This window comes from Homarus americanus, unplaced genomic scaffold (assembly GCF_018991925.1).
Source record: "Homarus americanus isolate GMGI-L3 unplaced genomic scaffold, GMGI_Hamer_2.0 scaffold6317, whole genome shotgun sequence".
NCBI classification, from domain to species: Eukaryota; Metazoa; Arthropoda; class Malacostraca; order Decapoda; family Nephropidae; genus Homarus; species Homarus americanus.
In genome coordinates this window covers 3,150,401-3,177,655 of record NW_024730668.1, presented here as the reverse complement: position 1 = coordinate 3,177,655, position 27,255 = coordinate 3,150,401, and the positions used below count along the sequence as shown (strand labels likewise).

At 39.8% G+C, this 27,255-nt stretch overlaps 2 protein-coding genes across 2 annotated transcripts in view; one reads left to right on the top strand and one right to left on the bottom strand.

The window, feature by feature from the left end:
* Positions 1 to 27,255, bottom strand: part of LOC121867177 — a 64,148-nt gene that overhangs the window by 16,693 nt on the left and 20,200 nt on the right. The window contains exon 7 of the mRNA XM_042366966.1: positions 17,983 to 18,114. Coding sequence (XP_042222900.1) covers positions 18,096 to 18,114 — 19 coding nt within the window. The 3' untranslated portion in view covers positions 17,983 to 18,095. The remainder of the gene's footprint in view (positions 1 to 17,982; positions 18,115 to 27,255) is intronic.
* LOC121867178 (sodium/calcium exchanger regulatory protein 1-like) lies at positions 13,226 to 21,674 on the top strand. Its single transcript, XM_042366967.1, has 4 exons — positions 13,226 to 13,376; positions 18,871 to 19,043; positions 19,930 to 20,034; positions 21,070 to 21,674. Exons 1-4 carry the CDS (start codon positions 13,307 to 13,309, stop codon positions 21,118 to 21,120), a joined length of 399 nt encoding a protein of 132 aa, XP_042222901.1. The 5' UTR covers positions 13,226 to 13,306; the 3' UTR covers positions 21,121 to 21,674.

Below are 27,255 nucleotides of genomic sequence, written 5' to 3'. Positions count from 1 at the left end.
TCGTCCCCCGGATCCGTGCGAGGGTATTTCTTCTTATGCAATGGCACATTTCATCATGCTCCATGCAGGGTTATTCCCGGAATTAACATTAAGAGTATGAATTTTGTCTACATAATACAGCAGACAGGATGGAATAACGTTTTAGTGATTTATCTTAATGCACCTCCTCTCTGCCCTCTCCTCCCATAGACCCCCCCCCCCCTTCCTGGGTCCCATCCCTTCCGCCTCCTTACGCCACATCACCTCGACATAAGAGTCAACGACATTCTATTTGGTAATGTGAATTAAAACTATAGACAGGGGAAAAATGCTTACATTCAAAGAATGTGGGGGACTGTTTATTTTGCAGCATTAGTCTGGCTACTATTGCGAGGTTCCTCCAAGACATTCTGGGAGTTTAACTACGATGTAAACAAACACAGAGATGCCACATCTCACAAAACGCGACAACCACTGTACCAGGTGGAACTGTGGTGTACCGTATGTCTGTGTGTGTGTGGACATGCACTTTTGTATCATGTGGAAGTGTATATGGGTGACAGGTGTAGAGTATGGATGGGCAAGAGTGGCATGGTGGCGGGAATCATTGGTGGCGTGAGAGGGCGTGGGAGGCATTCGTGGGTAGAGACGGTGGGAGCAGGTTTGGGTGAAGAATGGTAGTGGCACTGGTCAGTAGGCGCGGGTGGTGGTGGCGTCAAGAGGCAGGCGTGGGCGTGGCGGGCCCCACTCTCCCAGTCGTGGGTTAGTAGGGGTCACGGGCACTGCGGCCGGTCCAGCTTTACGAGCAATAAACCCCAGTTTTATCTGCGCGAGGCCAAGTGTGACCAGCAGGCAAATACACCCCAACACATCATCATTACCCGCTAAGCTCATCCATACACCAACACCCAGATATAGCCGATAAAATATCAAGTCGGTCAATAAAATGATCAGTGTTGCTTCTAAGGTCCTCATTACCGACCTGTTATATTACTGTGGCGACGCGCGAGGCTGGCTATCAGTGCATTCTTGAGAGTACGAATGTGTGGGCGTGGGTGTCCGGCTACAAATATTTCTCTTCACAGTCATGAGAACTGCAGTATATAGTGGCGTACCCTGCCATAACCTGGACGCTGCTTACTTACATTCTTTCTGTCAACTAACAAAATATAAAACAAGTAAGCCAAAATACTTTACTGTTGGGTTACTCTATTAGTATTTGTGAAGGTCTAGTCACACAAATATCCCGTGTCAAAGGCCTCGATGGAAGGCTACGTTTAAAATGAAGTAATAGCAAACAAATAAGAGTACAGGTAACGATTTATTTACGGTTAAATGCATTTATGATCTCAAAATGTGTTGGCAATGCAAATGAATTAAAACAATTAATTAGCTCTTTCTAAAAATAAATAAATAATGAAGTAATGGTATGTACAGACGGGTCATAAGTAACCACCCATCCCTCTCTTGTTGAGGAAGGACCCGGGGGGATGAATACAAAATGAACAGATGGTGTGACAGCTAGTGTAACACAACGATGAGGGTGTTCATTGGTGATGTTGGGGCGGTATTTGTTCCTCACTAAATTCATGGTTGACAAAGTAGACTCATAGCAGTAAGTGGAGCCAGACATTATGAGGATAATGATGCAATGAGGCTTTGTGTAGATGAAGGGAACTAGCTGGAGTCACCTTCTGTGTCCAGAAAGTGGCTGGGTGGTTTTTTATATCGTATTTAATATTGTGTGAAGATCACTCGTCAAGGAAAAAAAAAGAGTTGGATTAAGATTGTCACTAATCATAGGAATCGAAAATAAATGGATATCACGAGCGCACACACACACACACACACACACACACACACACTCACACACACACACACACACACCAAAATTAAAACAATGGCGAGATTCACTCGAGCTGATTCCAACACGTCAAAAGAAACGCCCACTCATCACGAGACCTTTAAACTAGCCCGGGTGGCGGGTCAACACACACACACACACACACAAGGACGCGTTTGGCCTCAAACACAAAGGCCTCCGTCCTCCCTCAATCACCACGACCATTGATGTAGAAGAAATGTAGGCTACAGCAACGTTCATTCCATTCAATTTTAAACAATTCTAACAGACATTTAACTTCATATACTTCGCCCAAAAGTCCTCCTTAAATATTCAAAACTTTACCAAAATCAAAGAGATACTACTGTACAGCGCCATCTATGGTAAATAAGATGTTCAGAGACTCGTTCCATACATATACACACACGCGCACAAACACACAAGAGGTTCCAGAAACTGTATAGTGCCAGCTCAGAACCCTGATATGAGCACTTCACGTTTGGCCACATAAAGACTGAAAGATCACAAGAGTTCTAACCACAAATAAACTCATACAAGAAAACAGCGAAGGAAAATTGCTAGGAAGACGCACATAAATTGGTGGTTTATTCTACAAGCCATAAACCTGTGCTCATACCGATTTACACGACAAACAAAACAAGCTACGCACACAACCTAGCAACTCTTCCCTTCCCCACAAGCAACAAGAAGAGGGCGAGCCTTACTTCGTCCTCTCCCCGCCCACTTCAACACACCTGTAATTTAGGTCAGCGACGCGGGTGGCAGCTAGACGCTAATTACAACCTTATACATCAAGAAATTACAACATCTCATCAGCCTTAGCTTCTGTATCCCCCTCAGGCCACACACTCACCAACAAAGTTAAGCCAACGAGAAGAACCTCAAATAAAGTGGAATACACAACCCAGGAAGAGATTATATAGCTGGATGAAGAGGTGAATGTGCTATGGGAAGAGGCAGCGGTGTCCTGGTGGTGGTGGGATGGCAGTCATCAGGGTCTGTGGCTGAGTTATGACTTCAGTGATGGCTCTGCTTTATGCAAAACTCGCGTCTGGTAACCGAGGGTCCCTTTAAGGTCTAAAATAATGGGGGCTGGATGGTCTATTACAGCCTCTTATTAACCCTTAACCTAGCGCAGGGCTCAGCCTGACACACACTACCTATGGTAATGGACCTCGCCAGTGGCGGACAGGGTGCAACGACCCCCAGCCTTCGATAATTCACTACCCACACAGATTCATTATTACGGCTAGTGTGCTTCAGGCAGTCTAAAGGTTGGCCTAGCACGAGGGAGAATGAGGTACGAGTACCAGTGTATGCTAATAAGACTGAAAATTGTATCTTATCTGCAAATTAATGATAATGTCTGTATTACCAAGAATCTTTAAATGAAAACCTAATGTATCAACAATATATATATATATATATATATATATATATATATATATATATATATATATATATATATATATATATATATATATATATATATATATATATATATATATATGTGTGTGTGTGTGTGTGTATTTATTTATGAGTGTGTGCTTATGTTGTATCAACCAACCTAGAGCAAAAAGCTTTTGGAACTGCATCAAATATACAGTAAAATAATTATCATCAATCACTGGGAGGTATGCCACGGAAAAAATAGACTCAGTACACAAGAGAGACTGGTCATGTGTGTTTAGAGTAGACCGCTGCCACCGCCACCCCAGGGAGGATGGGAACACAGGGTGAACGATGAGGAGACGGCGGGGTCACCAAGGATGAGAGCCGCCTTTACCACTACTGCCACCACTGACACCATCTCCACCACTACTGCCATCACTAACACCACTATTTCCACCACTAACATCACTAAGACCACCGCCGCCGCCACCAACAATAACATATAAACTAACAACATTTGTTTATTTAAACTTTCACAAAGTTTAAACTTAATATACTGTACATCCCCATAGAATATTGGTCCTCAGCCATTGTGTCCAAAGTAAAACAAAATAGAAAACAACAAATTATCGACGACAACATTTCAGGTGAAGCCTGACACTTACGAGGGTGTAGTAACTAACGAGGTAAGAGCAGCGTGAGGGAGACGCACCTCTGTTTGGAAGGTTCGAAAGGAAACCTTTGCAGGTCGTTAAGGCTCATAAAACGGCAACTCCCGACCATAAACAAACGGAACTGGAGGTTTTATGATAGGTCAGACATATTTCCAATGACCACCATAAGTTGTAGGTGTTCATTATAATTTGTTTTAAGTTTTCAGTGGGAGTGTTGGCCACCATGCCACTTCCCACACTTAAACACCTTTACCCCTATAGCAGGTAAGTAAACACAAGGTAAGACTATTGCAACACTTTCATATACATTAACTAAACAGACCATACAAAATAGTGAAACATTCATTCTCAGGATAAACAAACACATAAATACACACACAGATATAAATATGTGTATATCCAGAAGGTAATTATTTAATATTAATATCTAGGAAGTTGGGGAAAATCTGAAACCACTACAACAACGATGATTTGATGATCTGGGGAAATAATCTTTAAAAAGGATGATCTGGGGAAAAAAATGCTTAAAAAGTCTCAGTTTTGGGGTGAAAACAAACCATCATTAGAGACTATTCGTTACGGGCCTAAGGAGACAACGAGGACTTTCCTTAACAATCAATACCAATGCGTATCACTCAGAAAAAAAGAATCGTAATATAAAAGTTCATTGTTTCGGGTCCCTGATAGTGCAGGACACGACCGCTACCACAAACACCTCACAGGAGTCATCTTAATACTGATGCCTGCAGGACAAAGTCAGTGTTTGTGTATGAATAATAATGAAAATAATAAAAATTGATGATGATAATGATGATACTACTACTACTACTATTAATAATAATAATAATAAAAAAATCATGGCAGAAATCATTGATGTATGTGAGTTATATAATGCGGTACTATAACCTCAAGCCTACTGTAAGTGTAGCGACCACTGTGAGGTGACACCTAACATAACCCAACCCAACCTAACCTAACTTAACCTAACCTCTACTGTACAAGGTTAAGTCCTGGAGGAAGGAGTGAGTGTGAAGACAGGAGTAACACAATATGCTTTAATGTATAAAACTGATCACGTTTCGTATAAAAAAAAAATATCCCGGATCTTCTAGAAATGAGGAAATGTTCGCGTGACCGACACAATGAATAGTCTCATGCCGTCATCTCTATCAATATCAAAACAATCTTATTCTAGCGTTCATAAATCTCTGGTTTCACCGGGCAAGAGGCACCACAAGATCCTGGACAGACTATCGTGCCAAGTAAACAAACCGGATGTGAGAGTCTCCGTCCATAACGTAACGCGGCCTCCTGGTGAACCATGTCATCACGGCGCCCTTCATCCCTCATGTAATATGACGCCTTCTATCACGACTCCTCAAGCTGGGGATATTTATTACGATAGTTAAGACAGTCCGGGCGGGAGAGGTGCCTGAGGATCATATCGTCCTTGGTGGGCCGTGAGCCCTGGCAGGTCAAGGAGTGGCGGTCCTGCCCGCAATATCTTGACCCGCCACCTCCTGATGATTTATGGTGGGCTGAGCTGTGTTTTAGACACGTTCTGTAAGCTAAGTAAATACTGATGCTTGGTTCAGTGTTATAACTGACAAAAGAAAAATGTCTTAAAGTGATGGATCGCCCGTTGTCCGCCCTCACTTAAAAATTATAACCGATGGCCATCAATCAGTGTGTCTTTTTTCAGATGATATTTGCAGTTGATGGAGAAGATCACTATCCATTTACTTCTATATATCTATCATTTTTTTTTTTAAACTTCCAAAAGGCAAGCGTCAACCCCAGAAGGTGGTATAGTTCCGGTGTTGTTTCAGTACAATCCATCGAGTCATCTTTGAAAGAACTTTTTCACGTAAGATGGAACAAATGAACGATAAATATTCCAAATTCTGCCATCAAAGTTGAGGGACTTGGCGGTGGGGGAAGGTAAATTTCATAATTATATTCACTTGTTACAACAAAATTTAAAACTGACACGATATAGCCGCGTGCTTTACCATTCATAATAATTTTAAAACCCTAGACTATATTACTAACACTGCTTACGGTGTTATATATTGCGATAATCACACCCCCCACACACACACCATCAATATTTGTTGACTTATCACAGTACAGTCTATAATATAGTCGTAATTCTTTAATGAGTGAACTTCAATAATGCTTTACACGATAGACGGCAGCAGCCAAGCCTGTGTAAATATCAGCAATTATGTCATTAAATAAACCAGGATGTTTGAAGCTCACAAAAAAGTTTACATCCTGTTGTGAGAGAGCCTCCGGGCCCCGCTTACAACTGCTACTACCCATCCCCACAACTCCTACCCCTTCTCATTGCTCCCTTCCTCATGTCCAGATAAAATAGTGTGTATCTACCTGTATGTACAATGGGTGATGCGGGGTCTTGCCACAAGTATCTAACACATCACATTTACTCATAGACCTCCAAATAGCCAAAACTTTTATGATCTTCACCACCCAATTGGTCTTCAAAGAGCGTCAAGAAATCATCTTTCAAACTCTGATTTTATTCTTATCCAAAAAGACAGTGAATGCAATCAGCCTAAGTAAAGCTACGGTACAGGAGGCCAGGGGTGAATAAAGAACATAAGAACATAAAAAATAAAGGAATTTGTAGTAAGCCTATGGGTCAATACCAGGCAGCCATGTTTATACACTCTTTACTTTATTTCACTTTACTTTTTTAATATTCTCTTTGCCGCTTGGCCATTTGAGCAGTCGGTCAAGTCGTTTTTCCACATTGTTGTCAAGTACTGGCTCCAGAATGTATGGATCCACCATTGGCCAAAGCTACACCAGAAGGACACCTGTACATGTGGCATTCTTAGCACCAGCCATGATATTTACTGTATAAAGTCTTGCCTGTGTATTTCTAATCAACAGCAATGCTTTCTTTTTCGTGCATTTGACTAACCCTCTTAGGTCCGGGAAGGCATTGGGAAAACCTGGAACTTTTCTCCTCATTCCATTCTCCTACTCTCGTTTTTCCTTTATCACTTCCCGAGTCATAATTTTCCTCTCTTTATATTTCCCTCATTTTTTCCCATTTGGACTCTACCCTCTTCAGATTTATCAATTAAATTTCTTTCTCCTCTACTTTAACCCCTTATTTTCTTATCTTGCATCTTTTTCGCACCTTCTTTCATCCCTCTCTTTGCTTCCCCTTTTCTCTCCTTTCCTATATTTTTTTCATTGTTTTCCTCTCCCTTCTTTAGATCCCTTGTTCCATTTTCTCTTCATCCTATTCCCATGTTCCTATTTCCTAATTTCCCATGAGATAGTCGTCCTTACGGGGCATCAAATAGTTCGCAATGGGGCTGACTGTGGGTTTTACACTAGTTTCCCATCGATATTATTTTCTGTGATATACACTTATAGAAAATGACATTAATTCAGCACAAGCTTTGTTAATTTCCTTTTGAGCTTTTTTTATTATTTTCTTTTACAGGGATTAGTCGTCAGATGGCAAGTATCTTCCGTTAAAATATAAGTTCTTGAGTAAAAATTAAGTCTCAAATACTCGAAAAATATAAATTTGAGACGAAAACATATTTTGTTTTAATCTTTCTCCCTACATCCTCGCACATATAAATATGAAGTTCCGTGGTATGATAGACAAATGGAGAATTCTTAAGCAACGTTTTCACATGATCTTTGGCGATGACATGCACTGTTGCAACGAAGGTAGCCTTTCAGACAAGAAGAGCACCGCTTTGTTTGGCAGCCACTTCTACAGTGCACTTTCTAAAAATTTAAATTCTTCACCTCGACAGATGCTCCGTGTGGGAACAATTATTCCACTTTTTGCGCCTATCTTAAACAGCACATCTGGTAAGGTGCCATTTTAATTGTGTCATGGTAGGTGCTATTTTTCTGCACACTGCACATAAGTTCACCGGGCGCGTTTATTATCACGCATCTCTCACTACACCAAGGTTGATGCCATTACTGGGTCAGTGGGTCACTACAGTTTGGGTAACCGCTCGTTTAGGACGAGCTGCGTGCACTGCTCCGAGCCCCCCACAATATAATGTGTAAATTCATTTTAAAACAAGTGATCCAATTTTTTATTAAACATAGGGCGTGAAACAGTTCTATACATACCCGCCGCCGGGAGAGCTTTAGCTGGTGGTGGACGATAAGATGTCACTTGGGTCGCATCTGCCTTGACTATATATTACAATATTTTTTTGTTGTATCTCGTGCATAAAGAGATTATACTGCGCCTTTCAATTAAAAAATAAACGCCTTTGTATTTGTAACATGCCATTTCTCTTATATAATACAGATTCACGTATAAACATGTTATTGATATGCATGTAAAATATATTGAAATTACTGTTGTCATAATGATCAAGGGCATAATTTTAAAATGCATAAAAAATTACAATCTTCCCCGAGAACTTCAATAACCTGCCAGCTTCACCCGGAGGTAGAGGTAGGTCAGGGTGATAACACCAGTGGAAGAGAGGAAGTGGGGAATCATTTCATTGGTCGTATTTTTTACGATTACATTTAGAACGGAATGCTGGAGGAAATGTGTATAACATCCTCAGGTAAGGGACATTATAACCAAGAATACTCACAGGTGTGTGTAGTTCAGAATCCCAACACAACCGGTGCTGCATTATTTAATTTAGATTCGATACTAACTCGTTCGGAAGGAGACGCGGACTTTTATGAGGTGACTGTACCTGTTTTGATTCCTATATAAAGATATTTTTGTCTGTAATAACTGAGATTGAAAAGGCGAAGACATTTTATTGTGGATCCCGTAAACATGAAGCAAATAGAATCTTATAGAATTCAGCGCGCGCGCGCGCACACACACACACACACACACACACACACACACACACACACACACACACACACACACACACACACACACACACACACACACACACACACACACACACACACACACACACACACACAGCTAAATGCATTGACTGAAAAAATGCATTCCACATAGACAACTCACAGCAGATAACCACAACTACTGATCCTAAGATTTGGACCAATTTCACATCTCTGGCATGTTAGATTTCGTGTTGAGGATATGTTAAGTAGCCCGTGCTGTGGTGAGTAGCTTGTGGTGGTCATGCTGTGGTAGTCGTGTTGTGGTAGTGTGGAAGGAGTATTGTGATGGTATGATAGGCGGCTAGGGTTAGTGTTGCAAATGTTTGTAGTGGTGTGGTAAGTATATTGTAGTGGTGTGGTAGGCAGGTTGTGGTGGTGGTGGTAAGTGTGCTGTGGTTGTGTAGTAAGCATGTTGTGGTGGCGTGGTCGGCATGTTAGGAGTGTTCACAGCAGCAACACGGAAGCGGTGGGAGTGACCGAATACACGTGCACCGTCGGGAGGAGAAACAAACATGGAGAGAAACAATAAACAATGTGTGAGAAGAGGCCACTAAAGGATGACTACCACGAGAAGCGTAAATGAAAGGAAAAAAAAATAAACACCCAACTTATGACATAGACCACAGAGGTTCTTCTATGGTTAAACAAACAAAATTGTTTCCATCATTCAGGATTCAGTTTTCTAAGGTCGACGGACACATTCACAGAGGCCCTGGAAATTACAGATCGGTGGAATTGAGAAAAATAAAAAGGTGTCCACAGGAGTTACGTAGAGCGAGTCCCCTTGACACTTATTTCACCAAGTAATTCCTGGTTTTATTGCTTTCACCCGAAAGGAATCCTAGCGTTACCGACCATAAATTAGTAAAACCCCAAAAAAATAGTAAACGGCGTAGAGCCAAAAAATAAATAATAAATGAATAATGTGAAGACCGGAAAAAATGGTTAAGGCCCGACAAGATCAAAATAAACAAATAAAGATGAGGTACCCTATAAAAAATTCAATGACGATCCAGAATTAATCATGAGCTGCATCGGTGAAAACTGTCAGTCAAGGCTGGTTTACGTAGAGCTGACCGATGCAGTTAATAATCTCATTATGACTGGCTGAAGTTCCTATGAATCAGAGGCCGTGTGAGTCACACAACTAGGTTGAGTAAAGCCCGGCGGTTTATGAGTTATTCTTTAGGACGAAAGAGTCTTCAGAAGACATGCGGTTTATCACAACATAAGACGATAATATAATTATTACTTAGTTGGCTAACCGACTTTTCCTAAATGGAGACAAACTTGAGGGTACAAGAGAACCTCACCCAGCACCACCAAAGTGTGGGTAGCGTGCCAGAAGTACAGTACATCTAAATTATCAGGTAAAAGTAAAGTTACAGTGATTAATGACTCTTACTGTGGCACGAGGTGTCTAACTGATGGACAATCGAGGGAATAATGTTGAAGAGATTAGTTGCGAGACTGATACAAAGCTTGCAGGAAGACAGGAGTGAGGCATCCTTCACCTCAGAGACTTACCAGATAAGTCTGTATCCCAGCCTAAGGCAATCCGAGACAATATTATGTCTGCGAACCATAAATCCATGTCCACGAAACTTATATGAGCAGGGATAGGTTGTGGGAGTAGCGGAATGTATTCTCTTGGTGACAGCCTCAGGTTCATACAATGTTACCAGGTTTGTAATAAGGTTTAATGTTTTGTAAATCTGTAACTAACTTAAATCCTGTTTTGCGTATTTGGAATAGTAGCCCGATCAACCCGTAAAATGTTACGAATATTTTAAACATTAGAATTTCGCGTTTATATTGCTATAATATCACGAAACTACAGTAATATGTTAAAGGCATCCTTCGCTGGCTTAGCACAATATAACCTACAATACTGTAGGTTAGATAAGTTTATTTACGTGATCGCCCCTTTATAAAACAAATATCTTAAAATCAATAATTGTTGCAATAATGCACAAAACTCACGACAGTCAGTGGATACAGGTAAGGATAAGTTTTCTAATCTCGCTACTTAAGTCCTTCCTCTAGCTAATACCGTTAATCTACAACAGAACATGTCTCGGATATTGACATTAAAAACATAACAGGTGATAACAAGAACCTTCTTTGATTTTCTCCAATATTCAGGTATCTTAATAGTTAGAGATCTCAGGTATATAGTGTTCACATTCCACTCTGATAGTAGCCTTATTATAAAGTTCAAAAAATCTCTCTCCGATATTCGGTGCCCCTTGTACGGTATAAGTTTAAATTCCACTCTGGTCTTCAGTGGCCACGGTATGCAAGAGGTTTGGCTCTACCTAGACACAGCTATGTTATATTACGTGCAATCCCATCGGGAATTCCTGCGATTGGAAGCTTGACAATTTTTCATCGGTGAAATGCCTTCGTCTTTATGTGACATTATATGTGATTTAGGCGTCCAATGACAGTGAAAAGATGACTGTGCCATCATTAAGTTTACATCAGCAGTTCCATTCACGAGTCTTTAGTCTATGCGTGAACACCTAAGACAAAGATGAGAACATAAGAATGGAGGAAACTGCAGCGGGCCTATTGGCCCATACTGGGCAGTTCCATTTACACCCAACCCCTTAAATATGAATATAGCTTCACTTATTTACATATTAATTGATAATTGATCTTAATATAGCCGTCATTCTACCTTAAAACACCTCCAATGGACTTGTTTTGCTTTAAAATTAAGAAAAAACGATGTTTTTCGCTGAAGATTAAACGCTGTCACTCACATTGTTTACAAATACGATGACTTAGTTTCTCCTCTGTGATGATGTGGCTTCTCCAATGACCACGTTTTGTGTGTTCGGTAACTCATCAGGTCAGGTTCCTCGACGTTCGTGTTCTGTAACTGGGCCGCTCAAGCTACTCCAACGTTCGCTGAAACGCTTTCATGCATATAATCAAATATGTGTGAACACATATGTTTATAAAACAACCACACGTACAAAAGTACACATGCGAAAGATAACCTAAACACACGTACACACAAAGACATATGCCTACACACTCAGAAAACCACAACCTATGCAAACATATACAATCACACAAAATGCGGATGAAGACCTCCCGGGGTGATTAAAACATCCTGGTAAACGAAGTGAGAAGATCCGCGTCACACGTCTCCACACACTCACTCGCCTCCCTGGCAACCATTAGAGCCGCCCCCGGGGTCCGCTTCTCCCCTCCCCCTCCCCGAATGCGACTTTTCGAACCCAAGCATGCAGAGTTACATAAAACTCATCAAGTGGATAATGTGTCAGTTGTATGTATGTACTGGTGGAGAGATGGTTTGTTGGTACGGAATTCCAGGTCTCTTATAAAGAACTCCAAGTAGGATTAGTTTCTCAAGCTTATTACCAAGTACTCTACAATTTATCTCTCCTCCCAGAGTGCAGGAGGATGTTATCTCACCGACTACGAGTCACTGGGAAGATACATACTTGAGGTATCATCAGTGAGTGTCTGCCAGAGATAATGAAACACTGGACTCTGGGTACGATGTTGCTATTTCGTGCTATCCCTAAAACTTTACTCAGTCACCAGGGTCAAAGGGCGAGTCACTACCATTCCTGTCTTCATCATTATCAGTATTATCGCCACTATAATCATCACCATGTTCAAAATTATCATAATTATTATCACCAGCATTATAGCACCAGCATCATCACCACCTTCATCGCTAATCAATATCACCATCGCTACCATCGTTATCATTACCCTCATCACCACTATCATCGTCAACATGACACCCTCATCATCCTTATCACTATCGCCACCACAAGTATCGTCCACTACTCGAGGTTATTGTTTTCATTCCTCAATACCTTTCACTTAGCCTAAGCATCCTAACTAAATCTTTCGTGGGCGATGGTTTAACCTTCTGAGGATCACAGCATGAATTATCGTCCTTAAAGGAAGCTTTATCTTAAATCATCGTCATTAAGAGGAATTAATACTTAAAACTATCGTCTTTAAGGGACTATATTGCTTAAACTATCACCATTAAAGGGTTAAGGACTGTTAAACTGCATTAATTTGATGGGTTTTTTTTTAAAGTTTGGTTAATGCAGACAAATCCTGGGTGTCTTACTGTTCATCCCAGGAAAAACAAACACTGTGGTAGTCTACTTCAGTGTACTCAGGCCCTTAGTGATAAGTATTGACCCTACCACAAGAGAGGCCTGGTTTGTTTTGTTAACAAAAAAAAAGGCAAATTGTTCAGAAGATATCGTCATAAAAACATCCAACGTGAAAATTTTTGACTTTTTCTAAACGTTTACATACATATCATCGACTTAAGAAATCAACGTGTCGCAAAAATAACGTAGTGTCTGGGTAACCGACTCATTGCGGTCTTATATAAGCTGCTCGCTCGCCCCTGTCCAACGTTCACTTGGCCCCAGCCGTCGCAGCAGCAAGTCGCCGCCACCAGACACTCCTTGCCTCAGCATATTACACAATGGCTCCCATCGCCGGCAAATACACTCTCGACTCCTCTGAGAACTTCGATGAATTCATGAAGGCTCTCGGTAAGTTATGGTCTTAAAATTTCTTTCTCTTACTTAAAGCACAGTTTATTTGTTTATTTTTTGGAGTGAGGTTCGAGAGTTTTAGGTCATTTTGTTGTTGTCTTTGGTTTTCGAGTTTGAATTGATCTGGGGGTTTGATACTACAATTTTCAAGGCATCTGAGGCAGTGGCGCCCCCCCCCCCCTCACTCTCCGTACTAATTTACGTTACTAGTATTTGTTGTATGTTTGATCATATTAGAAATCATACAGTATTACAAATCTTCAAATACAATCTCGATTATTAAACCTTCCGTACAGTTGTCATCTATTAGTATTTTTATGTTAGAGTCTAGAGGTGCTCCCCCGTCAGAAAATCCTTTCTTGCGCCACTGATCTGCGGTTATTGAGGTGCCTGAGGCCATACTTGTTGAAATATTTAGTACTTTAAGGCAATAATTATACGATATTATCATTGTTTGAGGGAATCAGTACTGCTGACTGAGCCCATAGTTATAAGTTTCGATTACTAAGATCGTAATTATCAATATTTCCTGTAACTAAGGCCGTGGTAATACAGCTTGGAGTAACTAGGGCCGTAGCTATCAGAACTTTGCAGTGATTAAGGCTGGAGTACGGTGTCTCATAATTAATCAGTGATAATGTGTTGCTGCGTCTGCCCTAGGGTTTCCTTCCCGGGATCCTGGGCGTAAGTGGTTATGTTTTTTTTTCCCGGGAATTTGGTTCAAATCCTGGGATTCTTATTGTTATTCCTTATCTCTGATTTGCACGATGTAAAATACAAAAACGCAGGTCATTCAAGTGTTCTCTTTAAGTTTTATGTAGAGTAGAGCTTCCAAATGGCATAGAATAGTTATTTTTTTATAATGGCTAACTTTGAACGTCATTCCAAATATCGTTGAGTTTCTTTTGTGGCTAACAGAATGAGATTGACTGTTTGTGCTTCTTGAAGAGTTATTTCATGAACAACTTTTGATGTGTGCGTGACTGTGTGGCTTGTGTGCACAAATGATTTTATGCTATTATTTTTTTCACAGGTCATTCAAGTGTTCGCTTTAGGTTTTCGTAGAATGTGGCTTCCAAATGGCATTAAATATAGAATTCTAATTTTTTATAATAGCTAACTTTGAATGCCATTCCAAATGTCTGTGAGTTTCTTTTATGGCTAACGGAATGAGATTAATTAAAATTTTGCTTGTTTAATCATATTATGTACCTACTTTTACATCAGTATGCAACTTAATAAAGAGAACTTTGCTTCAGTGTAATATAATTTATCAAATCAATTGCCTATCAAATAATCTACAGATACTACACTAATGAAGTATAGGGTTAGCATATAGCATTAGTTAGTACAAATATCACCTGATGCGAGAAATCCCGGGAAATATCCTGGTTTGTCCCAGAATCCCAGAATGCTAAGAAACCCCCAAAACAGGAAACTCTGCCCCTAATCTTAGTAGTACAGGTATCTCCCATCGCGTACTTTCCTTACAGGTGGCTAAGGGAGTCTTTAAGAATGATAAACCAGTACTTTGTACCTCCAGGGTATGTTGCATTAGCTGTGAAATTTTTCGAAAGACTTAAAATAACTAAGAAACAGCTAAAACATAAAATAAGAAACGATCTGCACAATGGTTGGAGTTGATTTACGCGATGACGCATGTGAGAAGCTGCAACCGCACTTCTTGGACACACCGTGATGTAATTCAACCTAATCCGCTTCGAGATTGGGCCTTGGAATAGGGGGTTTACATCCGCAGGTCAGACTGAATTGCACCACATTAGGTTACGAGCTCACTTTCGGGGTTCAGACTTAACATGAAGTTGTGTGCGTGTTTGTGTGTGTAAACGCGTTATTATAGCACGATGAGACAACCCTTGAACTCAGATGGTTTGGGAGGGGAAGGACGGGGCTGATTAAAGGGGGAGGGGGGGGGGGGCAAGATGAGGAATATGTTATCAAGATGACCTTTGACTTGCCCCGTGTCTGTGGATAACTTACATCTGCCCTCTGCCAGCACATAGACAACCCGGAACCTGACCGCATACTATTTGTAAACGACCAGACTCTCAGACTCTTCCTCACTACATCCTGGCTTGACCCAAAACCTCCTCCTACACGTTGTCCCCTTTTGGCCAAATGCCCCTCCTCCAAGAGACAGGCCCTAGCAGCACTTGACATAGTTAGGAACCAACTGCCTAACTAAAAAGCAAGTGACAGGAGTAAAGGTTGAGAGGAAGGGCAATAGGTGGATGGCAGCGAGCTGTAGGAGTAGTAATAGGGACCAACCACGTTTTACTTTAAGAAGATGAACCTGTACAGGGAATCCTCAATATATGCACTTACCCTTCCCCCATTACATGTAACTTGCGAGCACAACAAATGACCCCCAGGCACTGATTCTCGTTAAGCAAATAAGTCAAAGGCGGCAAACTAGAAATCCGCATGCTTCCCTATGATGCGTTTTTGGGCTTCGCCTTTCACAAGATGCAAAGAGAGTACCTACTAAACAAACCCCAGCGCTTGTGAGGCAGCTCTGAAAATCTGAATCCGACAATTAATAACGCCCCAACCAAACAATACCTGTAATATCTGTTCATCTTATCATCCAGCGGATGTCACCAGATAGGTCCAGAGTGTGTGTACCTGATGACTTCAACGTAAAGAAAAAAAAAGCTATTTTATGGATCGCTTCAAAATTTGCCGCCCTAATATATTTCACCTGATGATTAAACACATTGTCGCTACCTGGAGGTTAAGTTGGGTTGGGTTTGATGAGGTTAAATTAAGCTAGATTGGTTAGGGTGGTTAGCTTCAAGGTGAAATAAGCTGGTTATAACTGCACTAGATTCCATGACGTAACCAATATCGCCCTCAAGAGGTTCAGCGGTTAAGGTCTACTGGGAAGGTCAAAGTATGGGAGTACCCAATAAACTAGCCCCAGCGCTGCGTGGGGGCAAACCTGAATCTGAGAAGGAAGAGGGTCGCTGTTACCAAGGTACCTCAGGATGACATAAAAGATAAACAGCGTTATCTGCCTTGGCTTAATGTTAAGAACCGATAAGCTGGTGAAAGACAACACGGTGTGTGGGATTTATTATAGACCATCATGATACGTGAGGAAGTAAAAGTCAAAGTACTAAACTTATCACAGGTTGGACGGCATTAAAATTAGAAGAAACAAAATATAAACACATAAAAATTACTTTCAAATAACGAGGACGTCAGGAGTGATTTTCTTGAGTGACTACAATATGCAGTAGTCAGAGATAAGAAATCCCATCCTGACCAAATATTTTAGTTGGTATTAAAGTGTTTCAATAACCTTTAACATCAGCAAGCCGACCCTAGAGCTGTTCTAGTTGATATATGGATGTGACAACACACAAACATCAGTGTGTAAATAAATACAGACCACATAGTTACTTAGTTACTTGAAGGATACTGTAGTTGTCTAGGCGCACTACAGAGAATGGCTCAAAAAACGATCCCACGGAGGTATCTTACTGCGTTCATAGTAACTTGTATAGTCAATGTGTGAAATTCGTAACAGTCTGCTTATGTTATCAGCAGTTGAGTGATTGCCTCGCATATCAACTTCACATAAACACATTTCCACAGTGGTCCTGGGAAACTGGTGGTCGTGTCTCACCGAGTAAACCTCACCAGCATGCCTCCAGTTTTACTTATTTTTTTCTCATCTTGTATTGGTATCTCGATGAAGAACATGTACAGTACTACTATACATACCACGGGGGCGATTACTTACACGGTAAACGTAGGATATTAAACTATACAAGGCAAAGATAACCGAAAGAAGTATAGCGCATCGTAACGCAAAGCTTGTCTTCTGAAGCCAAAGTTTGTTTAGACTCGACCATAACTAGCACACTTTGTTTACAGCCGGGACCAGGAGGGTTGGACTTGGAGTGGGGGGGAGGATGGCGCAGGGAGAAAGGTGCCGACACAGCTGCTTACACGTAAATAATGTCCTTGCCTACTGCAATACTTCCTGACGGGCCAATCAGCAACAGGAAATGTGTGTGTGTGTGTAAGGTTTATTTGGGGAGGCGAGAATTCATCACAAATTCCACGAAAAGTGAAAAACGAAAATCGTAATATTGCATTCAAACCAGACTTTACAAATCTAAATAATAATTATCCCAGTTTAACTTAACCAAACAGATTAACCCCCCCTAACCTAGCTAACAACCATCCCCAGGATAATGTTAGTTAGAGTGGATTTAGTTTGGTTGCTTTGCTAGGACTCTCGTTCAAACATTACATTATCCTACGCTACAGAATATCTAACCCGGGAAATACTTCACTGGCGGGGGGCGGTCGTGGAGCATCATTCGTCGTGTTTATAGTACACCCTGCCCCAGTAGTCTGGTGTTGCTCACAAGAGTACACTCTGGCTTACTCCAACACTGTCAGACCTTGTGATACTTCTCAGTATTTGACCCCTGTGACCCAACATTTTGGAGATAACGCCATATTTAATAGATGCGAGAAATTTTAAAGTGTTTACAGTGAAGATTATTATAAGAAGGTTAAACTTGATAACAAACTAGAGGGGTTAAAACTAAGATCTTATACGTACAGTGTCTAGATATTCCTTCTCTATTACGACTCCTCGAAGGAATTATTCTGCCAGGTTATTTCTCTAGTCAACATCCAGCCCATCCATCCATCAGTTTCTTTATAGTAGATAACTTAACATGTCCCCTGCGTCCTGAAGAAAAAAATATACGTATGTAAAAAAATCACCATAAAACAGAATGAAAAAATTCCTATTGGTGATTAAACAACATACATCAATTCCTTGACAATCTATTCATTGTTATTTCAATTTACTGGTATCTATAGCCAGTTGTTGATTTAGCTCGACTGTAATCCGCTGTAGCCTGCCCCTTCCTACACCCTGCATTACCACAAGATATCGTTCACTAACAACAAGAGGTGGCTTCATACTTACTCTCTACCTCTTACGCATTAATTACAAAACAATCCAAACACAGAGAGATAATTCGTCAATATATAAATGAGAGTATAGAGTTGTATTGCCGTCAGAGTAAATCCGAAGTGATAAGGAACATACGAACCTTATACAAACTGACTTGGAAAAAGGGATTGATTATACATATATTTTTTTTCATGTGTCTTTATTCATGGCTGCTGATCACGTCTTCAGCTGTAATCATCCTCTCGTCTTTTTTCCGCTAATGAATACTGTACCGGAGTTCATTAGCAGCTCCTTGTATCAACACACTCCTCCCCACACCACTAATTGATACCCAACTTAACACCACTGCCACTAGTCTACCTACTCAATGGCATCCCACTCATCAATCAACACCAACTCAACACCATAACTCACGAATTAATATCCCACTCAACCCCCCCCCCCACTCACCGTCACCACTCAACATCCTCACTTCCCACCACCGCCACATTAACACCCCACTCACCACCCTCTCCATCACTGCAGGAGTAGGTATGATGTTACGTAAGCTGGGTCAGACAAGCAAGCCCACGGTGGAGCTGACGGAGAAGGACGGTGAATGGAATATGAAGACCAGCACCGCCATGAAGACCACAGAGATCAAGTTTAAGATTGGACAAGAGATCGATGAGTCCACCTTCGACGGCCGCGAGTGTAAGGTGAGTGATAGTGGTTGTGGTAGGTGGTAGGTGGTGGGGTTGCTTGAGGTGGGTGATGGTGGTGTGGGAGTGTAAGGTGAGTGATAGAGGTGGTGATTGTGCTGGTGGTAACTGGGGGGGGGAGGTTTGGAGGGGGTGATGGTGGTGTGGGAGTGAATTGAGTGATAGTGGTCGAGGTGGTCAAGAGCGGATCCAGGGGGGGTCCCCCCCCTCCCCTTTTCACCAGAAAATTATTTTTTTTCTTTAATGCAGTAGTGTACTCAGGTATTTTTGTATACTAAAAAGTATTTATTATTGACTTCAGAATATCTCTTAATATCAAGTGCGCATAGCATCAAAATGGCCTCAAAATGCCCATGAAATTGGTCAGATTTCAAAGAAAATTCTGGGGGGAGGGGGGCTTACAGCTCCCCCCCTTCCCTGGATCCGCCCCTTATGGTGGGGGGTGGGTTGTTTGGGTGGGTCATGATGGTGGGGGAGTGTAAGGCGAGTAATAGAGGGGGTGATTGTGGTCGAGGTGGAGTGTAAGATGGGTGATGGTAGAGAAGTCTGAATTAATTTGTCTAATTTAGTTTTAGTGATACTATAATTGTAATTTGTCAATCTCGTTATCATAATCAATCTAATCTGAATAGGTAATCCACCACCACAAGTAAACTAAACCTTACAACCAGTCATCATAACTAATTTGTATTATATAAACAAGACCCTTTATTTACTAATCTAATATTACAACTGACCTGTACCCCAAATAACAGCACCCAGATAAAGTCACAGTTCATGCTCTTCATTAAACCAACAATAAGGTTGTTTGTTCAAGACATTTATTATATAAAGCCATAACCTGGAGCAGTAAGTCTTATTGTGCGTATATCTGGTGTTACAGACAGTGTTCTCGATGGACGGTGACAAGCTGGTGCAAGTGCAGACCGCGACCAAAGGCAAGAGTGCCAAGTACACCAGAGAGTTCACCGACACTCACATGATTATGGTAAGTCCGTATTGGTAAGAAGAAATTTCACATAAGCAAAGGTTCAGCCATCACAACTATTCAAGTATAAAAAAACCCAGACGTAACACAGAAATAAGACAAAGAACGTAAAGTACTGTATAAGTGCAAAGTTAAGGAATACTGAAACTGATAGAAAAATCGTGTCTTCGAATTTTGCTAAAACATTTTTTACTTCATCTTGTTCATATTTCACCTCCAAATTTGTGTTGGTTGAATGAGTTCTTTGTTAATGTTCAAACTTTACTTTATCCTCTTCACCAAGCTTGGAGCAAAATTTGATGTTAAAAGACTGGGAGCTCCATTCTGTTTTGACAAAGTGGAATTATTTATCACGTTCTTAAATATTAAATTCGGAGGAAATTTTAGAATACAAATTTCTGAGAATCCAAGGAAATTAACCTTGTGATGGGAGGGGGGGGTTTACTTCAGCTGCCTGGCAACTAATGTGCTTCATGTATAGTATAATATTGGGTGTTGGCACCAGAGGGATGGGGGGAAGGAAGGAGGGAGGGGTTACATATACACAGTGAGCAGCCACCACTCATTTCCTCACACCTTCATCAAATAATATCATAGTTGATCATTTAAATTGTACTAATCTGTTTATTTATTAATAGTTTCTAGTCTGTCTTTTCACTCGTTCACAATTTTGATGCGATCTTCACCAAAATTCCACAACTGGTTAGCTTAAATAATAACTCGTCATTGCATAATTTTGGTCAAGATGGTGAAAGATAGTCATTCCAAAATGTACACACAGTGGATGTAAGGAACATCCACCATTACATACAGTATAAGACTCCAAAACCAAACTATAGGATTTCTTTAATCAGCAAAAATTAATTATAAGAAACTCTTATAAAAAAACTTAAGACTTAGTACAGTAAATGACTATTCATAACAAAACTTTGGCACTCTTCACCTTTTTTCTGATGTATAAGAGTGTCTGAAATATTTCCTATTCAAATAATGTTAACAAGATATACATATTGCAATACTGTCCTTGCTCTTCAGTTGTCAGAGTGTGATGGCGTGGTCTCCAAGCGTACCTACAAGCGCCAGTAATATCAACATTTCCAGTTACAGCAGCAGCGTCAGTGGCAACACAACCTCAAATCCACAATCCCTCGCCAAAAGTCCTCAATTTCTCAGGTGCCCACCCGCTATCCACATCCATCATCCCTCCTCATGATCAATGCCTCACTTCCCTAGAGCCCTGACTCCTGTGTCCTTACTTATTATGAATATTTGTAGACATTTTCATTTAAGGTCATTAACCTTGTGCTGACTAAGCCACTCGACTTTTAAACTCATATCATTATAGGCTAAGAAAACCCAGAAATGTCCTAAGCCTAATGATACACCCATTCCTATGACACATAAAACTTAGTAGAGTACTGTATGTAATTGTAAGTCTTCAATGACACTCTTCTGTATGTCTTCTTTTTACATAATAAATATTCTGGTAAGTCAACAGGATCCTTTTTTTTTAATATGTATAATTTTTTTACAAGAACCGTATGACAGTCTAAATACTAAGAAAGGTTGCCAGCATGGAACACGCTAGTCAAATATGTTCTTTTTGTGCATTTTTGATTGTGAATAAAGTTTTGAACTAATTTGAACATTTTAATTAAACCAAGTGACACTTGTAAATAAGGAAAATGTATCAAAATCAGAAGAAGTTGGAAAGTTACAGGAGTGACCAGGACCAGTTTTAGGAAAGAGGTCAAAGATTTGAATTACTACACTAATGTTCTTATTACTTCAGATAAATATTGTGTATGGTGACTTTGTTCTATGAGTTAAAAAAAAAATAAACTAACAGTTATCTGTATGCCACATTTGTGTGAGCTAGATCAAAGGAAACAGTGACCTCAAAGAAAGGAAGGATATCCCAGCAGAAAGTGATTCAAGACAGGACAAAGCTAAGTTGATAAGTAGAAACATACATACACTCACGTGCTTAAATCCTTAACCTACAAAAACAAAATCCTTAATCTTCACATCATCTATATAGTTCCCACTTAGTACACATGATAACTTCCCTAAGTAACCATGTCTCAGATTTCTTATACGATCACAAAGTTTTCTTTTCATTTCACATACAGTATTGTACTTTTCCATCATAAAGCTTTCAGATAAATAACCAGAAGGGCATCGCTCTCCCTCGACACACTTCTCCAGTTATTTTATTTAAACATAACATTTAGAAACATCAGTCAAATTGAGCTGTGGTTTGTGCTGTACCCAGAATTAGAATGTTTGTCAGGATATTTAGCAATACCCCTGTAAAGTATAGTACATTGTTAAGGTGTGTTAACAAAAATATGTTCTGATGATGCTTAAACCTTACATAACAGTACCAATGGGTGTATTTGGATGGAAATGCCATCCCTCAGTGACCTCCACCACCAAGCACCGGAAAGGTTTGGCCGTGGACTACCGCACCACCCTCGGCATCGCCACCTCCTGCCACCTGCAGCCCCCCACCCAACTCGCGCAGTCCGCCACTACAACAAAATTCAGCCCATAAGAGCCCGCACCGATAGATATAAGAACAGCACCATCCCATCTATTGTTAAAATAATAGACAACTACTGATTTATGTACTGTACAGCCCTGTAAATGTATTCAATACATATTATATCATTATGTCTAAATCACATGTAAGTCTGTGTATTTTCAGCCACCGGCTGCAACTCTATTAATAAACCATTTATTATTATTATTAAATAGAAGTAAAGCACATAAGATAATAATAACAGTAAATTAAAATATATATACAAATACAAATCAACCTGGGTGCAAACACATAAAATAAGAATAACAATACAGTAATTAAAACATATTCAGGTACAAATATACTTCTAAATAACTGTACACACACAACACACACACACACCATCCTCATCACCGTCTCCTGCTACCACCTGAGATCCCTCGTCCACAAACAGTATTACTGTTGGAAACTACAACTGCATACAGCCCATACAACCAAATACTGTACAGATCGTTCTAAAGAACAGCCCAATTTCAACCATTGTGAAAATTATCAATAACTCATAGATGACCTATGTGTTCATTCCTTGCCAAACACAAACTATTACTACTACTACTACTACTAATTCGACACTGCAGTACTTTGCTGTCACTTGGAATCAAGTATGACGATCATCCAGCTATGAGACAATGATATGAGTTATTACGGATGTCACCTTCGTTGGTGAGCTCTGAGGTGCGTGCGAGCGCTTACACACACACACACACATGCATGCATCTCCGACTAATAAAATGCATGGCATCTAGGTAGTAGGTAGTAGGCAGCTACCAAACAGGGAGGTACTACCGCCTGGGAAGATATTGGAAGCATAATGTGTTGTCTAATGGTAGACCCTGCTGCCATATGGCATCACAAAAATTGTGACCAAGTCCCAGGTTGCTGATCTGACTTTCTGCTTCATTTACACGCAATTGCAGGGTCTCAATTGTTTCTCTTACCATTGACAACACAACATACATATATCGTTTCTCACTTTTGATCTTTTTTTTCATTTTTGTATTTATAGTTCTTTATTATTATTATTATTATTATTATTATTATTATTATTATTATTATTATTATTACAGTTACTGTATTATTATCATTATTATTTTATTATTTTATTTTTGTTTGTTTTATCATAAATTCTATTTATTATGAATTATTATGACTATTATTTATTATTATTATTATTATTATTATTATTATTATTACATTTTCGCCCCCCAGGCCCCAATGTGGGTCAGTGACCTGTGCCCGGGTGGGCTAATCCCCGTAAAAAAAAAAAAAAAAATCCGTCTTAGGAAGGAGGGGGAGGGGGTAAAGACTAATTTTTTCATCTTTTCTTTCTTCTGTATCTCCATTATTCTTCGTACTTCTAATCGTCCTGGACAAGACCATGAGGTTTCCAGCTAATTGTCAGCCCAGGCTCTACTCCTCGATGTGTGTATATGGTGATAGTAACGACCAGGGCGAGACATACGCTTTATCAGATGATAAGAGACGCCCATCACCCTACCCTGCACCTACACGTTAATACTGTACTATGTTTAGACAACACTCAGGGAGTCCCATTTGTGTACATGAACTAAAGTGGATTATTGAAAAAAAAAAGTTAAGCTACAGTGTATGGAACTTGGTTAAGCTAGAGACTCAAGCCTAGAATAAACAGATCTCGGTTAAGTTACAAAATACACACTTGGGATACCGAAGCTACTGTATATAGGACATAGTTATCTAAATTACACATGGGTTTCTACAGTATACTAGTTGGTTTAATTAAAGACAACTTTAACAAGGTTTAAAAGAGAAGTACTGTAGTTAATTTCTACATCTTCTATTACTTACGTATACATGGTGGATGGGTTTAATAAAAGGATTATGTATAAATATATATACAGGGTTTATATAATGCGCTTGGGTTTTGAAAAAAAAGATTCATAATACTGTACTGAGCTGTATCATCATGATTTACGCATGGCCCTACAAAGTGTTAGCAAGACTAAAGTACAGAAAAGATCTTTTGTAGAAGAAAAAAAAAGATTGAGGGGTCCAAAAATACACCACCTTGAAACACACCAGAGATGATTGGATCTGACGTCACTGGAAAAACCATCAGCAACATAGGAGGTTTATCCTACACAAACTTCCATTTTATATTATTGTCATCTTTTTCTCTAACTTCTTGATATGTGTTTCATCAGTAATTCATAACAATAACTTTTTTTATCTATTCATGTATTTGTTTATTCCATATATTGATTGAACGATTCCACCTGTCTATCTGAATGACTTTATTGATTCTAATATTAATAAGATATTCATTTAAAGAATTCACTGCCTGAGCTGAACATCACAAAGTATGGAGTTGAGACATGTGTATGGCTGGCTAATCTCACCATCAGGTGTGTGAGATAATGAACTGGGAAGTCTTACTTATTATCTTTATCGTGTAACACCTGTTTGAGCCTCTCCTTGTCATGCTGACCACTATCACCACCAACACCACCACCATCACCACCAACACCCATCTTTCACTACTATTACCATTCACAATCTCCATCACCATCACCACCACATCACAACATCTCCCCCACCATCACAACCACCACTACTACTCACACGTTCCACCATCACAACCATCACTACCACTCACACTCTCCACCACCATCACCACCATTCACACTTTCCACCATCAACACCAACACCACCATATCTCATCCTCTCCACAATAACTTTCTAACCACCGCTATTCACACACTCCCCCACAACCACTACTACTCACACACTCCACAACCACCATCACTCACACACTACATCACCTCCACCACCACTCACACACTCCACAACCACCATCACTCAATCTCTCCGCTACCATCACACTCACCCTCCATCATCACACCATCACTACTCATCATCTCCACCTTTCCTCACACACGCACTATAATACCCCCACCCTTTATCAACCAAATAACCAAAAATTGTGCAATGCCAAACTACATTCAACATGTACTAAACCAAAACACAGTGTGAAATTTAATTGAAACTTAAAGTGTGTAAACCTAAGAAGCACCAACACAATCTATTTGTCACTTTTAATCAGTTATCTTTCCTTGACAGATGCAAGCGTATGAAAGTGATGTATCTACTGGGATTTTGAAGAGAAATTAACAACTCACTTATACAGAACTTGGAATTTAAAACCTCCTGAAATATGTACTTAATGACACATGAATTTGTAACAAATACTTTACAGGTACCTGATATTTCATAGCACACTCAGTCAGATATATTAGGCAGATACAAATCACAATATATAAATGCAGAGAATATAGACGATAGAAACAGAATTACAGTACAAATTTACCATCAATGATAGTTGGAGTCAAGACTTGTAGCTTTTAAAAGCCTGAATACCAAATTAAAAACTAAATGTGGATCTAATGTTACATCATTTTGTAAAGCATGGACTCAGTCTTCACAATATATATGGTTCATGGATCTCCTGACTTGGACTCTTTCATACAAGAAGAAACCTAACAGTTAATGTACTCTAACTAGAGACCGTACACTTACTTACTCTACATGTACAGTATATCACAGAAATGCTCAATTCTGTACAGTAGTAATAAGAACATCTTAGGCTGTACTAAACCCTAGTAATAAGTATCATAAGCCAATATTTACGAGATTTTCTACTCTACAGTAGAAGGAAAGATCCCAGCAGTGGGATAGCATATGTTCTATAAATCATTCCTTATGATGATGTGATTTTAGTGACACTGACAATCAGTCAAGCTTCTTCTTGGTTAGTCTTATCTATAGAACAAAAAATACAAACATACAATACAGTGAAACCACCATAATACTTAATAATATGGGCTCTAGCCCTTACGAATTATGAGATTTTATAAACTATGTGGGACATCTTTTCCCGAGGGAAAAACAAACAAAACAACGGTACTTTCCCGTTATCTGCCCCAATCAAAAGTTAAACGTTTCTAAGTACAGTACAGTACAGTAGCAGATTCAGGGTTATCAGACACCGAGACAGGTGGTTGCATCCCTATGGCGATATGTAGATCATATAAATTCATAAATGTCTCAATTTGAAATGTTACCAAATATTATGAAAATGGTAATGCAATTTTGACTGAATGAGAAGACTGCAAGTCTCTAGCTTGAAAGATTTAGGTGTACCTGTATATTCATATGGATAGTACTGTACAGTATACCTATTACAGAGCATTAGCTGCTTCTGAGTACAGTATAGGCAGATTTTGCCCAAAGATAATCAGTGGTAGATGATCTCAGCACTCAATATGCATCAACGCACTGAGGGGTCACATACAACTTAAAAACAGAATAAAGTACAGTAATGTACCTCTTAAGTACAATTTATGAAACTGGAATTCAGGAATCTTAAAACATGTTTAGAATTTTTATTCAGAAATTACACAATATGGATTTATCACAAAATAAGGCTCTAGTGTCCACAGGAATCACTGTGGTGCATTGGACAATCAAATTACATTTTCTGTTTAGCAATTCCATACTTGGAAATAATCATAAAAAAACTGTAAACAGTACAGTACAGTATTAGTTTAACAGTAAGTAGTACCCTAATTTTAGAATTGTGATTGTGAAATACAAATTAC